The sequence below is a fragment of the Cordyceps fumosorosea genome, assembly GCF_001636725.1.
Source record: "Cordyceps fumosorosea ARSEF 2679 chromosome Unknown scaffold_18, whole genome shotgun sequence".
NCBI classification, from domain to species: Eukaryota; Fungi; Ascomycota; class Sordariomycetes; order Hypocreales; family Cordycipitaceae; genus Cordyceps; species Cordyceps fumosorosea.
Genome location: NW_017387318.1, coordinates 39,248 through 55,545, shown reverse-complemented (window position 1 = coordinate 55,545; position 16,298 = coordinate 39,248). Strand labels below are relative to the sequence as shown.

At 58.1% G+C, this 16,298-nt stretch overlaps 7 protein-coding genes across 7 annotated transcripts; 5 read left to right on the top strand and 2 right to left on the bottom strand.

The window, feature by feature from the left end:
• Positions 1–780: 780 nt before the first annotated feature.
• ISF_06700 (dehydrogenase/reductase SDR family member 8) lies at positions 781–1,869 on the top strand (the record flags this gene model as incomplete). The annotated part of the gene is made up of 1 exon (XM_018850304.1): positions 781–1,869. One exon carries the CDS (start codon positions 781–783, stop codon positions 1,867–1,869), a length of 1,089 nt encoding a protein of 362 aa, XP_018702344.1.
• Positions 1,870–2,492: 623 nt separating this feature from the next.
• Positions 2,493–2,939, top strand: ISF_06699 (hypothetical protein; the record flags this gene model as incomplete). The annotated part of the gene is made up of 1 exon (XM_018850303.1): positions 2,493–2,939. One exon carries the CDS (start codon positions 2,493–2,495, stop codon positions 2,937–2,939), a length of 447 nt encoding a protein of 148 aa, XP_018702343.1.
• A 2,530-nt stretch (positions 2,940–5,469) lies between these two features.
• On the top strand, positions 5,470–6,188 carry ISF_06698 (hypothetical protein; the record flags this gene model as incomplete). The annotated part of the gene is made up of 2 exons (XM_018850302.1): positions 5,470–5,646; positions 5,709–6,188. 2 exons carry the CDS (start codon positions 5,470–5,472, stop codon positions 6,186–6,188), a joined length of 657 nt encoding a protein of 218 aa, XP_018702342.1.
• Positions 6,189–7,754: 1,566 nt separating this feature from the next.
• Positions 7,755–8,882, bottom strand: ISF_06697 (endo alpha-1,4 polygalactosaminidase; the record flags this gene model as incomplete). Its single annotated transcript, XM_018850301.1, has 2 exons — positions 7,755–8,609; positions 8,667–8,882. The coding sequence occupies 2 exons, from the start codon at positions 8,880–8,882 to the stop codon at positions 7,755–7,757; spliced, it is 1,071 nt and encodes a 356-aa protein (XP_018702341.1).
• Positions 8,883–9,871: 989 nt separating this feature from the next.
• ISF_06696 (hypothetical protein) lies at positions 9,872–11,293 on the bottom strand (the record flags this gene model as incomplete). Its single annotated transcript, XM_018850300.1, has 1 exon — positions 9,872–11,293. One exon carries the CDS (start codon positions 11,291–11,293, stop codon positions 9,872–9,874), a length of 1,422 nt encoding a protein of 473 aa, XP_018702340.1.
• Positions 11,294–14,103: 2,810 nt separating this feature from the next.
• Positions 14,104–14,538, top strand: ISF_06695 (hypothetical protein; the record flags this gene model as incomplete). Its single annotated transcript, XM_018850299.1, has 1 exon — positions 14,104–14,538. The coding sequence occupies one exon, from the start codon at positions 14,104–14,106 to the stop codon at positions 14,536–14,538; it is 435 nt and encodes a 144-aa protein (XP_018702339.1).
• A 141-nt stretch (positions 14,539–14,679) lies between these two features.
• Positions 14,680–16,005, top strand: ISF_06694 (Multi antimicrobial extrusion protein; the record flags this gene model as incomplete). Its single annotated transcript, XM_018850298.1, has 3 exons — positions 14,680–15,453; positions 15,533–15,861; positions 15,918–16,005. 3 exons carry the CDS (start codon positions 14,680–14,682, stop codon positions 16,003–16,005), a joined length of 1,191 nt encoding a protein of 396 aa, XP_018702338.1.
• Between the last annotated feature and the right edge of the window lie 293 nt (positions 16,006–16,298).

Here is a 16,298-nt window from a genome sequence, read left to right as displayed (position 1 = left end):
CAGTGAGTCTGTTGGGGAATAATGCTGGCTCAGGCTCTGATGAATGGGCTGTTGATATAATTGAGGGTGACGAGATGGGTTCGGGTTCTCGTATTGTGGTGTCATTGTCAACACTGTCGCTGTATTGTCACGGCGCAGCCTCGGCGAGTGACAGAGTGCCGGGATGGCTGGTTGGCCCGGCCCCGGCGTTAATTATTCCAACGGGCTCACTTGTTCTCTTGGCTCGCTATACATACATATGTACACTTCTTGCGTATCCCTTGTAAGGTAAGAAAAGAAGAAAAGAAAAATCTCTCTGCCGGCACCAACATCACGTCCTCATCACCGACTGCTTCCTCTGATTCAAGGGTTCTTAATGTTGCCATAGAGCCGTTCCTCGCCGTAATGTGCAAGGGAACAGTGTAAGAGCCGCTGAAGGAATGCTCAATATAGTGCCTTCGCCCCTGGAACTCCCCTGTAGCGCACAAGGAGACACCTGTAAATTACCCCGGCTGCCCAATCCGGTTAGCGCATCGGCTTTCCAAGTTTAGTTTACCCCAACCGCAGCCGCAGCCGAGAGAAGCTGCTCCAAGCCGAGGATCAGAGCGACGGAGCCCCTCGAATTCTGGGCCGTCGTCAGTTGTATTTAACCCTTTTCTCGCCCTTCTCTGTCCTTGCCCATAGTCAATTGGACTCGTTTGTTTTCCTTGCACTCGCCATCTTCAACTTTGCCCGCAGTGCGCCAGCTCCCACGATACAGCCGACAACGCACCGACAAGCAAAACACATCACACCCCAATCATGACCCTCGTCCACTACCTCGAGTCGTCGCCCGTCCAGGCTCTCGGCGCCCTCGCGCGCCTCCTCACCAGCCCCCTCGTCACCGGCGCCGCCCTTCTCGCCTTCACCCAGGCTCCTCCCGACCTTCGCGCCGACGCCGTCCGCCGGCTGTCCGCCGCCGCCGGCACCACCGTCGGCGAGCACATCCGGCCGGAGACCATCGAGCTGGCTTTGAAGGTCGTCTTTGGCTGGGGCCTCGTCAAGGCGGTCAACGGGGCGCTCAACTCGGCCGCGACCAACTCGTGGCGCTTCGGCAAGGCATCCGGCTGGGACTGGCCGCGCGAGGTCGCCGTGGTCACCGGCGGCTGCAGCGGCATCGGGCGCAACGTGGTCGAGCAGCTTACGGCGCGCGGTGTTCGGTGCGCCATCCTGGACGTGCAGCCGCTGCCCAAGGCGCTCGAGGGCCACCGCCACATCCGCTACTTCCGGTGCGACGTGACGAACCCGGACGAGGTGGCGCGCGTCGCCGACGCGGTCCGCGCCGAGTACGGCCACCCGTCCATCCTGGTCAACAACGCGGGCATCACGGTGCCCAAGAACATCCTCGAGATCCCGCCCGCCACGCTCAACAAGGTCTTCGCGGTCAACACCATCTCCCACTGGTACCTGGTGCAGGCGTTCGTGCCGCACATGGTCGAGGTGAACAAGGGCCACGTCGTCACCGTCGCGAGCATGGCCTCGTTCGTCGCGCTGGCCAAGGGCGCCGACTACTCGGCGACAAAGGCCGCGGCGCTCGCCTTCCACGAGAGTCTCAACTCGGAGCTGCGCAACACCCACGGCGTCTCCGGCGTGCTCACCACCGTCGTCCACCCCAACTTCGTGGCCACGCCGCTCGTCAAGGACTTTAGCAAGGAGCTCGAGAAGGGCGGCATTCGCTTGCTGACCAGCGAGGATGTTGCCCGCCAGCTCACCGACCAGGTCTTTGCCTGCAAGGGCGCCCAGATTGTCTGCCCGGAGAGGCTGTCCTTCATCACGGGCTTCCGCTCCCTGCCTGCTTGGATTCAGTTCCCGGTCCGCAACATGATTGCCGCCAACTCCAAGAACATTTAAAAACTAGATATACCCTTTTTTTTTCTTTCTTCATTTATATAGCTGGGTCGGTATGTAAAATAGATGGTTAATGACATGAAATGCCTCGTTCCTTGAGTGTTTCCTGCTCATAAGCGCCCGTTGATGGTCGATGCTGGGACGTGGGCCCGAGTGTCCTGCATACTATCATACGTGCGTTTTTCGTGATTGCAGTAATTGTAAAGTCTCCTGATCAATTGGCATTGTTGCTTGGTGCATTATGCAATGCTGGGCACGATCCCACCTGGACGGCCTGCCCTAGAAGGTGTGTTTCGCACATAATCGAGGGTGGCCTACTCTACCTGCATAGGGAAGAGGCCAAGAACGCTTCATGGGCATCTAAAATTGACAGCATTATTTGCAAAAACGTCAGGTCCACGACAGCGATTGCGTGGAAAAGGGCTGTAGCCACGCGTTCTAGACGCCGCGCGGGGTAAGGCACTCATGCAAACCCCAACCACCCAGAGGCCTCACGCTGCAGCCACGTGATGGCCTCAAATTTTTTTTCTTACAAAAGCTGATAAAGATGAGCATTTCCTGCCTCGTCTTCCCCTAAGCACCATCAGAGCGTGAAGAATTCATCCATCGATCTAGCCCCATACGCCATGTCGTCCGGCAGCGAACAACCACCGCCTTCGTACAGCGAGGCCACATCACAAGCAAGCACGCGCCCGCAGGACAGTGTCCGGCCCGAGGGCTGGGTCGAGGGCTACGTCGAGGCGCCGCCCGCCGATCAGCAAGCCGCCGGGGCGTACCATCCCCCGGCGGCGGCAGCGGACGAGAAGAAACCTTCCGAGGCCGCCGCGCCGGTTGTCCGGGAGAGCGGAACCAGCTCCGCAGAGGCTGCGGCGGTCGAGCAGCAGCAGCAGCAGCAGACTGGTGGCCGCCTTTCCTTTGGCGGGCTGGACCTGGGCGGCCGCGTGCTCGGCTATGGCAGCGGCGAGGGCGTGGGCGGATGGGGGCTCAAGATCGGGCCGGTCATGCTCGGTCTGGTGGACGTGGAGGCGGAGAAGCTACGACGGAAGCAGGAGGGTGCAGAGAGAGATGATTAGATGAAGCAAGAAGGAACGAACCATGTTATGTAAGGAGAGGACGGGAATGAGGCCGCCAAGCCCATCTAAGCGATATTCTACAAGAAGGTACCAAAACATCGCGGGGCAAGGGAGATTTACAGCGTGTCATTAATGTATCATTATTAGCGTAGCGCTTTTCGGTTTGGTGTTTAGGATGACTCAAAATTTATGCTTGTATCATTGGACTTGTCGCGCGCCAAGAAGTTGCAGCACCTTTTCACCGTAGCAGCGCGCCTTGGCGGATGAGATGCGGAGATTGCGTGCCTTGCTGTTTTGAGCAGAGTTGCAGGTATTTTGAGCTAATAATAATGTTGCATCAAACACAGTGCAACATTGTGCTGAGACGCTGGTGTTTCCACGAGCCAGAGGCCGCCGACGCAACTTCCTTGTGCTTGTTGGAGAGTACCATTCCGTTGCAGGTGGAAGGAAATCGTTTTGAGAGAGAACTTACGGATACAGTCTTCGTACTCGGAACTAATCCCTGCTTGGCCATTGGCTGTAGACAAGGGCATGTCGACGCGACGTGGCGGCTTCTGGGACTGGACCAAGGGGGCTCTGAGAGTTGTCTAAGATTTGGTTGAGGATGTCCAGGGCGCCTGACCCAACAACCCTGAGGTCTCATTACATAGCAAAACAAGAAAGAAACTGACACCTGTTGGTATTCGTAATCATGTTGCACCACTTTACGTGCAAGGCTGGTGAAGAATCGTGATTCAAGCCTGCACGGGATCCTGGATGTAAGCACGCCAAAACGTGCCATAGGCAGCACTTCAAAAAGGTACCGAAAGCCCGGGTTTCCCACCGCGACCTGGCAGCGAACCCCGACTCGAGTCCCTCTGTGAGACGGCATGGTGGGCATGGTATGTTGTGGTCTCAAAATCGTCAGCATTCACCATCCCGTCCATTCGTATTTTCTTTTTCTTTTTGGCGAGCTTCTAGCGCCAGGCTTGACCGCAAAAACAGCCCAGATGTTGTCGCGAGCCAGCAAGGTAGATCCCCCAACATGGTTGAGACATGGGCCGGGGGGCTTGGTTGGTATCCCGGGACGTGGCCCGAGTGGATCAGGGAGGGCCATTCAGAGGCAACAACTTTTTCTAGGTGTCCGGAAGCGTCCCCTGATCTGTTCGTCTTGTTTCCCCAACGACGATGGGCCGCGTGTAGCAGCTATTCTTGGACGCCCAGACCCCGCGGCCCTTGCAGATGTCGACGAAGAGGAAAGAAAGGGGGAGGCGTTTTGGATGCAGTCATGTGTTGTCAGACAAGAAACAAGAAACGAGTTTGGAATTGGTATCGTAGTACAGATTATGCCCGTCGGGGAATTGAGCCAGTTGCGGCAGCTGGGGGCGATCGGCACTCCCACTTGTCCAGAAACGAGAACTTGCGGTCGGCATCTGTGATTCGATGCCGCGGGCAAGAACTGGAATAAGCCAATGCCACCCTTTTGGGGACGAGCTCGCTTGGCAGGCTGGCAGATATGCACCATTACTACGGCAGACAGGCGACGGTGGTGCGAGATGGAGTAATACAAAATAAGCGTAAAGTAGTGTCTTACACCAGAGCGGGTTTCGGATCCCTGGGGTGGTATGTTGTGTAATCATGCTGCAAAGTGAGTATTCTTCATCACAAAGGGGCAGTCTGTGAAAAGGGAGAGGATTTGATGAATTTGATGGTACGATACACCAAGACTCACATATTGATAACTCACGGCGAAGTCGGAGCCGTTTTGGCGGACTGGCGGTGGCGGTGCCGCTAAGTTGATAGTCGGGGAGATTGGCTTGATATGTGATGACGAACTGGGGGCCAGCCAAACAAGAAGCTCCAAAACACCGCGTGCAAGGGAGGGGAAAGAATCCAGTTATTCCGGGAAATCCGTGCCCAAAATAACAGCCATGGTGCGATTCCAGTTGGTTGAGCAGGATGGCGGCCTCACAAAGGTACTCGACCAGTCTACAGTGGAGAGCAGAAGCTGGAGCTACAGCGGGTCCGCTCACTAAAACCTCACTAAAGCTCACTAATTATGACCAGCAAACACACCTGTCGGGGTCGTATTCTTGCATCGCCTTACCCAGCGGCCTTGCCTTATTCCACCGAGATACTTCGTCATCGCGCCCGGCTTGGTGCATCCTGCAGGTACCCTTCTAGACAAGCCCCCCGAACATCCAGAACAGCCCATCACCCCATCCATCCATATCCATCCATCCCTCCCCCCCCCATCCCCAACAGCTTCAACATTTATTATTAAAGCTCCCGTCACGCGCCCTTCCTTTCTGCACCATTCCCCCTCCCCTCCTCTTTCTTACTATATCTTCCTAGCTTGCTCGCTCTCCTCTTCCATACCAAAACTCTCAATATACATACATCCATCCAGTCTCTAATCTGCCTTGTCCATATCATCTGCTTGACCTGCTCTCCCCCACCCAAGTACAGGCTCTCTCTGCCACTCAACAAACGACCACCAACCATTCAGCCAAACTCTCCTCTCAAGACCACACACGCAATCGCCATCATCATGTCCAGAGTCACCGCCCCCGTCGCCAAGCTCTCCCGCGCCATCTCCTCCACCGCCGCCCCGGCCGCCGTCACCCGCAGCGGCAGCTCCCTCCTCGACAGCGCCGCCCATCACCATGCCGGCGCGCCCCTGATGCCCAAGTACGCCGAGCTCCTCCACGACCGCGAGCAAAAGAAGGTTCGTTTCCCCTCCCCTTCCCTTGTTTCTTTCTCCTCCTCCCCGTCCAATCCACTGACCAGCCCCCGTTTGCTCAGTCCCGCGGCATCACCACCACCCACCGCCCGACCCCCCAGCCCAGCATCGCCGGCCGTCCCCGCCCGCTCATGCAGACCTTCCACTCCAGCGCTAGCCAGGTCGGCGTGCCCCCGATGCACCTCGACGCCATGATCCTCCCCTCCATGGACCTCGCCCCCGCCGCGCCAGCCGGCCCTCGCGTACCCCTGCTGCCTGACAACTACGGCGTCGCCCACGCCCCCGCGCCGCCCGTCCCCGAGGCCGCCTTCTCCAAGCCCACCATCTTCGCCGCCGAGCCCGACCGCGTCGCGCCCGCCACCCCGCTCTCCGCCGTCGAGGGCCTGGCGCTCGACGGCATCGAGCTCAAGTTTGCCCACGACGTGCCCGCTGCTGCTGCTGCCGACGGCGAGCACGGCCGCATGATTCGTGATCTCTGGAAGGGCATGGTCGACGACGTCCTTGGTCCCGTCCCCAAGACCATCTAAAACAAAAGAAGAAAAATGGAAAGAAACAAAACAAACACTTTTACGACTCTTGATGACTTTTTGCTTTCCTCTCGCCATGTCGTTTTCATTGCAAAATTGTTTCCCTCATGAAAGGGGAGGTGTCATGTGGACGTGGATGAAGCGTGGTCCACGACACCGGTATACATATCGCGCAGGCTGGCATGATGCCGCGAGCATAGTGCATGCGAGGCATCCCCTGCAGACAGAAGACACCCAAACTTGTTATTAGCTCTTTTCTTGTACCTCTACCTACGGCATAGCTTACCATACACACTATCTAATACACCGCGGCTCTCGACAAACCGGGGGTCTGCCCAATGCAAGCATGTCATTTTCCATCTGATCTTATACGCCTGAGACTTGATGTTGTATTTCTTTCTTCTTTCTAGGCGTAGTAAAGAAACAGATTGTGATTTTCACCTTTTGATCACATTCTCTCGTCCATCCATCCACCACCCAGCAATCCCGCCCGCCTCGCCTCACTCGACTAACACGCAGCCACCCGCGCATTCTACCACTTCTCCTTCCGCCAGGACCTGATGATGCGCAAGCTCTCCCTGCGCCGCTCCTCGCACGACCCCGCCGTCGCCGCGCTGCCCGCCGGCGACGCCTGGCACCACGACGTCATGGCCTACCTGGGCGGCATGAACACGGCCCTAGCCGCGCTCGCCATCCTGCGCGTCTGGGGCCTCTTGCGGCGCGCGCGACCGCGACCGCGACCGCGACCACGCCGTTTGCGATGCGCACCGCGGACGGTGACTTGTCGCCGGACTTTGTGGTGCTGCTCGTGCTGGGGCTGGGCAACTGCTCGCAGCGGCGCTCAACGTCACGCGCACCCGCGCGTCCGGGCGGTGGATCATGGGTAGGGGCCTGGACCGCATCACGGTGCTGGACGCCGTATTCACGGTCCTGGATTGGGCGGCGGCGTTTGGAGGTCGCTGGTAAGCAATTCGCAATGGCTATCCTGAGAGTTCATCATGACACGGGGTCGTTGTGCCTTCAATACGAGCCCGCCAAATACATGGCCAAGTTGCTTGCCCGCTTCAGTGGTAATATACCCGATGTGTGATTCCCATCATTCCACAAGTACTACCTACCAGCTGCAAAAAGGAAAGTATAGCAGGTCCCTTGCCAGGAACCAAAAGTGCAAAAAGTGCAAAAAGAACGTACAGCACCCGGAGTTCGCTGGTCGTCACCGACCCAGCTACTACTCAGGCGCTCGAGTGGTTATCGCTCGGAGATCAGACGGGATCCAGATTTATCACTCGGCTATGGCCGTACATACCTTAACGTGTAGTAATTTCGGTATATAGGGGCTTGTGAAATATGTGTACGTGCTACCCAAGGTGAATTACAAGGCGGGACGACCTGTCCAACGACCAAGCATCGGGAACAAAGGTCCTGCACGATCTATAGTGGTAAATTTCGGCAATTAATCTTATCCGAATGCCAACATTCGCAAACTACTACTCATTCATATGTACCTTCTGAGAAATTGTGCTGGTCTTCTAATAATTCAGCCAGCGCCGGCCGCAACTCGTAGGCTTATTTACAGCAGCCATTCTCAACTCGCTTCGGGTCCTCGCTGCACTTCCCTCCAAAATCATCATCGCAGACATTCCTCGTCTTCGTATCCGTCGGCGTAACCACCACCCCCGAATCGCAGTACTGCGTGCACCCATTCAGCCCGTAGTCCGTAAAGTCCAACTTGATCACCCTGTCCATCTTCTTGAAAGACTCGCCCGAAATGTCCCTACACGGGCACTTTTCATCTCCTTTGTCGCAGTCGTTCTTGCGATTCAGGTTACACTTGTTCGTCTCGTCCGTCTCGTCCTGCAGCGACGCGGGATACTCAATGTCAATCACCGGCTTGCCCGCCGCCAAGTACCCGCCAAACTTGTCGCACAGCCCTTCCTCCAGGCAGCGCTCCAGGACGGCAAAGTCGAGGGTCTTGGCGAGCCGCGCCGGGAGGTCGGCGCCGTTCTTCTGGCCGATCAGGAACCGGTGGCCGCGCGTCGAGATCATGTTGTGCGCGTGCTCGGCGAGCGCCTCCAGCGCGTCGGCGACCTTGTCCGGTGACGGCGCCTCCACGTTGTCGCCCCAGGTGATGCCGGCGATGTCGATGTTGTCCGGGTCAACGCCGTCGCAGCCGAGGTCGCGCGCGGTTTTGAGGCGGCCCTTCATGAGGTCGAGCACGGCGGTGTCGGTAAAGTTGACGTAGCGCTCGCAGTACCGGTTGTCTTCGTTGTGGGTGGAATTGGGGTCGAAGTTGGCGTCGTAGTACCACGGGCCGTTCCACTTGTCCTCTGCAGAGCCCGGCTTGTACCAGTCCGTGAAGTCGCAGTCCTCGGGCTGCACGGCCCCCAGGTTCATGTAGCAGATGACAGTCTTTTCGAGCCTCTATTGATTCTCGTGGGTCATTAAATCTGATTACCGTCCTCGGAACCTGTCACTTACATGGAGCTGGGTGATGATGTCAGGATTCTTCTTAACATGCCACAGGTCAATGTCCCAAATGTCGGCGTCGGGAATCAGCTTCTGCGTGGTATTGGAGATTTGGAGAGGGCTTAGGATTTCGACCTGCCATCTGGCTCCCTGCTTGAAATTCTCGGGGAGACTGTCGGACGCGGCTACCAAGGGCGGGATTGCGGCAAGGGGGAGTGAGTACTTCATCGTGTCGACAGTGGCCACATACAACTTTGTCGGATGGTGGTGCGATATTTGAGAATCGAAGTACGGAAGAGGCAGCCATATTTATACGTCAAGAAAACTTCAAGGTGATTCATTCCACGACGTAATTTGGATTTCGAGATCAGGCTGAGTCCTCGTACCATCGCTTCATTTAGACTGATCTTGTTCGACCCGGCTTACTCGCTGGGTGTAGCTAGCCGGTCTGGAACAGTCCAAGGCTCGACTGAAGGCACCGAGAAGAGAATAGACTTGAATGTTAGAGCAATGATTACCAATTCAGGCTGTCTCACTTCCCAGCCCTGCAAGACTTCACCATTGCCGCATTTCCTAAACAAAGGCGTGTTCTGTGTCATTGGCAGCAAACAATTTCGATCTTTCCTTGTAGCCGCGGGGGAACGTCAGAAACCGATCACCTAATAAAAGACTTGACCGACTACTTTATCGCTGGCTTGTTCACTAGCGTTTGCTTATGCCTCTTCCGAAGTGGTGACCCTGCCAGGCTCCCAAATACCTGTAGGCGCATTCTCCGAGGTTTCGGGCTGTGGTCTTCTTACATACACTGGCACTGGAATCAACGGCTCAAAACTTTAGCGACTTACAATTCAGGCAACTGTCTTTGCACCCGGGTCAGTTGGCGTCATCAACGACCCGACAGAGGGACTGTGCATGTGGTATCAGTGTGAGTTCCCCTAAATACACGAGATATCATCCAATTAATAACCGCATGAGCAGACCAAGATAATACCGCCGATCCGCCAAACTTGCGATTTGGGTACAACTACCTCAACTTCAGTCAGGATGGCTGGCCAATTCTGACAGCCACCCTCTAGGAGCCGCGCAGACCTGGCAGAGTTGACACAGCCACGGGGTGGTGGGCTGGAATCTGAGGACTTGGTGAGAGTGGAAATTAAGAGAAGGATAAAGCTTATGAATTAATCTACTCTATACAACAAGACAAACAGAACTCCCTGCTATAACCCGTACTCTGCCTTCATGTCGTCTTCGGGCGGCAACTTCATATAAGCGCCATTCCCAAACGGCACCCTTGTAACTGTCGAGCAATTCTCACTCAGCGCTTGCCCCGCGAACCTGGCATCTATCCAGGCGAGCCACTCCGGCGCCGAGGCCGGAAGCAGCGGCGAGTGCTCCACCCCGGGGTACAAGCTGAGGTGCACCGCGCTGCCAGCGCCACACGCCCTTTCCACCGCCTCCCGCGTCGTGCCCGGCAGGATGCTCGTGTCGTTGAGCCCCTGGACGACCAGCAGCGGGGCGCGCGCCCGGCCGCTCGACGGCGCCGTCTCGTCCTGCCACCGCTGCAGCAGCGGCAGGTCGCCCGCCGCCCCCGTCAGGCTGACCACGTCCTCCAGCGCCAGGTCCAGGGTGAGCCCCGCGAGGCCGGTCGCGCACACCTGCGCGCGCTCCGCGACGGCCATCCGGCGGCGCATCCCCGGCCCGAGCAGGGTCAGGTCATACGACGAGTCGTAGCGCTGGATGCCGACGGCGAGCGACGGCGCGTAGCTGGCGAATCCCCCTCCGGAGTCGGAGTCGTCGCCTCCTCCGAGCAGTCCGGATATGGCCATGTCGATGATTCGCGTCGCTGGCGCCAGCGCCACCGTGCCCAGGTATGCCTCGTCCAGGAGGTCGCCCTCGGCGAGCTTCCACACGGCGCCGCCGCCCTCGGAATGGCCGACGGACATCCACTCGCGGCTCAGGAGCTGCCCGAAGGCGGCGCGCGCGGCGACCACGGAGTAGTAGACGTCGTTGGCCTGCGCGGGGAAGCTGCAGTACTTGTGCTCGGTCTGGTTGTTGCCGAGACCCGCGTAGTCGGCGGCGACGACGACGTAGCCGCGCGCGAGCAGCGGCTGCCAGCTGTCGTAGTCGAAGAGCGCCGGGCCGGCGGACGGCGCGCACCCGGGGTACACCCCGATGGTGCCGTGCGCGAAGGCAATGGTGCGGTACGCGGCCGTCGTCGCACCGCAGGCGCCGGGGCTGCTGCCGTCGCCGCTGAGGGGCGAGTAGGGGAAGGCGACGAAGCCGGTCGAGGGCACGGCGGTCTTGCCATCCAGGTCCAGCGACGTGTACTGCATCCGGTACACGGTGGTGCCGGCTCGGACGTCGAGGGGCCCCGGGTCGGCGGGCTCCAGCTTCAGCAGGCTGCCCGGCGCGGAGCCGGTGAAGTTGGCGGCGGTGGCGTAGAAGGAAAAGTCAAAGTCGGTGCCGACCTGCGCGTGGTCGTACGCGTTGGCGTGGCGGAGGATGTCCTGGCACTTTGCATCGCAGCCGTGGGCCGCGGCGAAGTCGCTGCTCACGTTGAAGCCGCAGGCCAGCTCGGCAACGACGTGCCCGGCCGCCAAGGCGAGGAGGCCGGCGACGCCTGATGCTGACCGTTTCATTGTGCTTACATCAATGCTGTACGCTGAAGATTACGGAGTGGCTGTCTGGGGCGCATAAACGGTCTGGAGGACTTGCGAGCTCTTATTATGCGTGCCCGGCCAAGAGCCATGCCTAGGTAGTAGGCCGACGCGTGACGGGCTTCCACCACACGGACTAGTCAGGGTGGTGACACCCGTGCGGATGTTCCTTTTCTCTCAATTCGGATTTCAGGGCATATTTCACTGAAGCTATTAGTTTTGGGCTTCGGCCTACTTCGTGCGCATGGACGGTCGGCTTGCACTAGCTTGAGGCAAGGCCGCGGGTGCAGTTGGTCACACTACATGTGGGAAGGCTTGGATAGGCCTCGGAACGTTGCAGTCATAACGCGGGGGAATAGAACTAAAATGCAGGCGTCGATTGGTTCAAGTTGGCTCGCAGGGTTGTGCTTGGCCTTGTCGTGCCCAAGCTTGACAGTGATGCATTTTTGTAGCAGTCGCAAGTCCGAACAGATAATACCACCCGAGACAAGGATGACGGAAGAGATCAGTAGGGTTCCACGGCAGATTGTACTTATTGAATAACACTAATTACTGTCTCGACTCAAAAATGTTGAAAACCGGTGTGGCGCAGTTCCTGGATAGATTGATCGTGGATCCAAGGCAAATGCCGCCGACGGACCAGGCTCTCCCGACTCTGACACTACTTGTTTTACCCCATGTCCACCCCGTCGTCGAGTCTCATCAATACGGGATAACTCGCCTCGTTTGAAAAAGAGCGCACAGATGGGCCGTAGCCGGACGCCACTGTCGGTCGGCATAGGGAAGATCGTCGCGGCCCCCTCCAGTTTCCACAACCTGACGCCGTCCATGATGGGACCAGACCGAGCCCGTGTGGTACTGCCTCGTCCCGTCTCCAAGCCCATGTCATGACATTTCATAAAGCACCGGCTTCCTCAAAGTGGCTTTCCCTTCACTTTAGCAAAGACATCCAGTGAGCTCTTGCAGCCGGCGGCAACGACGACGACCACGCACGGGTCCTCGTCCATTGAGGTGAGGGGGATGCATCCAACAGCGGACCGATCACCGCGTCCGGGCACAGGCGGGGGCTGCAACGCACCTTCTCGCTGCTCAACCTCTACAGCATCGCCGCGAGGACGGGCAAGACCTGGACTGCCATCGGCGGCAGCACGGTCAGGGCAACACCTCCCCGGCCGGCCGGCTATCTTGTCAGCTACAGAAGACGGACAGGTGAGCGATTGACGGCTAGGCCGTTGCCATCTACAACGGAGGCTCTCCGGGTGTCATGTGCATAGCCCTGGCCGTAACGTCCCCAAAACCATGGCGGTGAAGTACGTGATCGGCCTAGTTGCGGCCGCGGTCTGCACGACGAGCCTCTTCTGCGGCTCTGTGCTGTGAGGCGGCGTGTGCGCCGTCATAGGGTGCGTCTACATCGGCTCGGCGAAGGCGTTTAGGGGCCTTGTCGGCTCGTACATGCGTGATCCTCTCCACGATGGCCCATCTCGCCGTCATCTTGCCGCGGGCGCTCCAGGATCGAAGTGGGAGGTGGCATCGACTTCCTCGTAAACGCCGTTGCATGCCTGTACATTGTGGCGTCCATATTCCCGGCCAGCGTGCTGGTCATGACGTGCGACATGAATTATTCCCCGTTGATCACGGACGGGCTGTCCGTGTTTGTGTTGTTGTTCTGGTTTTGGCCACGAGGCACCTAAGCTGGCGTCTGCAGGCTGCACGGCAGAGGAGCACAGATGCCGATCGCATCCCTATACGTAGGAATTCTGCGTCAAAACAGGGTTATATACGCATGTGTTATGTCAAGGAGTCTCACTTTTGCAACATCTCATCGGGGTCTTAAATTATCATGCTGCAGGAAGAACCTGCGAGCGGGGCAGACTTCTCCTTTGAAGCCAGCCAGCCAGCCACGTAGCCAATATCGCCTAGAGTTGCTGCGGCTGTATGTATGTACGAATGCATGTATGTATGACCCTGTCGAATACCAACGCAGCTATCCGTTGCACAGCACCGTCGTCTAGCTCCCCGGTGTGACAAGTTCCAACTGCTGCTCGTGGTTGCGCGCTGACGGTGGCATTAAACGTCTCGGGCTCATTTTTATTGGCCGCGTATTGACAAGCCGCCTCGTAATAACCAAAGTTCAGCAGGTGTGGTCAACCTCAGCCTCACCGTGCAGTTTCTGCCTGGACTAATTATGAACCAGCCCCGATTCAGAGAGCCGCATGTGTCGTCCACACCCTCACGCCGGGGCACTGCGGGATGCACGCCGCGAATCATGTTTCCCGATGAGACTCCGAGTCTTGGGTATTGTGCTTTCGCCAAATTTCGTACAGGCCGGTTGGGCGCGCGCCCTTTCTGCTACACACAGGCAAGTTGTGCGCCATGTCTCAAGCCTTGTGATCTTTTGCCGGCCGGGTGCCACCGAGAAGAAAAAAACAAGAGCATGGATGATGAATTGTCTCGGTGCAGCTTAACCTTCGCGCTGTTCGGTCCTAGCCAGCGGAAAGTTTTAACTTAACCCACTTAACAGCCGGGTTCGGTCGGCCAGGCCAAGACGGGAAAGATGTGTGACTCCAGCTGGCCGTTTTTTTTTTTCTGATGGTAGAGATATTTTGGCTCGTCATTCTGTATTAATAATTACGCCAACCCCCAGTCCTCAATCTGTTCCGACTCCCTCCCCTTGCCCTCGTAGTCACTCACTCACTCACTCACTCTTTCACTCTCTCACTCACTCCCACTCGGACTCTACAAGATTGCTTTTCGAAGCAATAAACAGAGTAAGAGAGAGCCGGTAAGTCACCATGGCCGTAGAGGCTTGTGGACGCTCCAAGGAGCAGCGCGGGGAAGAACCCCGCGCCGGCGTGATCACTACTACCGATGGGTCACCGTTGGAGCGGCCAGCACAGCGGTTGAGAGACGACGACGACGACAACGACGACGACGACGACGACGAGGAGGCCACCGACACTTCGTTGGCCACTCCGACAGAGTCCTCGGCGTTGCTGGGGAACTCCTCCAATGCCAACGGTGGTGGTAAATATGACCCGGAGAGCGGCGAGCCGAAAAAGGCCCGCGACTGGGACCAGCTTCCCGCACCAGGCGAGGCCAGCTGGGGCCGGGAGGTCAAGATGGTGCTCAAAAGCTCGCCGCCGCTCATCATCACCTTTTTCCTGCAATTTTCCATCAACGCCACCAGCGTCTTTGCCGTCGGCAGGCTGGGCCTCCTCCCTCCCTAATAAACTACATGCATGGCCACGCTCGTCCTGGCCACGCCGTGACTGGCCGGGTACATGTACATGTACATGTATACACACATACATGCAAACCCTCGCTAGGCACAAAAATGCATCATGCTGACTCGGGAAACAGTGGCAAACATGACGGCGGCCATGACCTGCCTCGCCCCCTTCATCGGCCTGGCCACCAGCCTCGACACGCTGTGCGCGCAGGCCTACGGCGACGGTCGCAAGCACCTCGTCGGCCTGCAGTGCCAGCGCTGCTTCTGGTTCCTCTGCTGCGCCGCCATCCCCGTCGCGGTGCTGTGGCTCTCCTCCGAGCCCATCCTCGCCCGCATCGTCGACGCCGAGACCGCCCGCCTCGCCGGCCTCTACCTCAAGATCATGACCCTCTCCATCCCCGCCTACATCACTTTCGAGACGGGCAAGCGCATACTCCAAGCGCAGGGGTTGTTCCGCGAAATCTCGTACATCATCCTGGTGGTGGCGCCGATCAACATCCTGGTCAACTGGCTGCTGGTGTGGAAGCTGGAGCTGGGGTTTGTCGGGGCGCCGATTGGCGTGGTGATTTCGAGGAACTTGCTGGCGTTGCTGCTGGTGCTGTACATCCGGTTCGTGGACGGGAGGCAGTGCTGGGGAGGGTTTGATAGGAGGGCGCTGGTGAACTGGGGGGTGATGATCCGGTTGGCGCTGCCGGGGATGGTGATGGTGCTGGCGGAGTGGCTCGCGTTCGAGCTCATCACGCTACTGTCGAGCCGCTTCGGCACGGACTACCTGGCGGCGCAGAGCGCCATCTTCACCATTGTCGCGCTGCTCTACCAGATTCCGTTTTCCGTGTCGGTGGCCTCGTCGACGCGGGTGGCCAGCCTGATTGGCGGCGGCGCCGTCGACTCTGCCAAGGTGGCAGCCCAGGTGGTAAGTTCTGCATGCAGTCAGGAGGCTCTACTCTCGGTTTCAAGACCGGCCAGAAAGCTAATCGCCCGAGTCCAATCAGTCGGTCATTGTCTCGGGCCTCATCAGCACGCTCAACATTGTCCTTTGCACGACCCTCCGGTGGTACATCCCGCTGCTACTCACCAGCGACGAGGCGGTCATCGACATCGTGGCGACGACGCTGCCGGTCGTGGCCGTGGCCGTCTTCTGGGACGGCATCAGCGCCGGCGCCCACGGCATCCTCCGCGGCATCGGCAAGCAGTCCATCGGCGGGCCGGCCAACATCTTTGGCCACTACGTGGTGGCGCTGCCCACATCGCTGACGCTTGCCTTTTACTTTGACTGGAAGATCAAGGGCATGTGGACAGGGATCACGGGGGGTCTTTTCGTGTGAGTCTTGCGCCGGTTCCGGAGTACGACCGGGCTTCCAGCTAACTTCGCAACAGCGTCACCCTCATGGAGTATTTCTATATCCTCAAGGTCGACTGGCAGAAGGCCGCCCTCGAGGCGCGAACCCGCAACGCTTCGGGATAGTTGTTTCGACATGGGTCAGTTGCATGGTTTGATGGTTTCGAAAGGGCTTTGACGGGGTGTTCCTTAAATGCCGGGGACGCGACAAATGGGGGCACGGACGTATCAACTCGCAGACGTAACAATTCTCGCGTCGTAGGCAGCATTGATCTCTGGCTTGGCGGGGTTAACAGCATTTTTTCAGTTCAGCGCGCGACACTACACTTGACTGCATATTCAGGGTTATCGGTATCGGGTAAATTGGACGTGATACAAGACGGTAATAAATAATGAATAAAAGTACATGGCATTGTTCG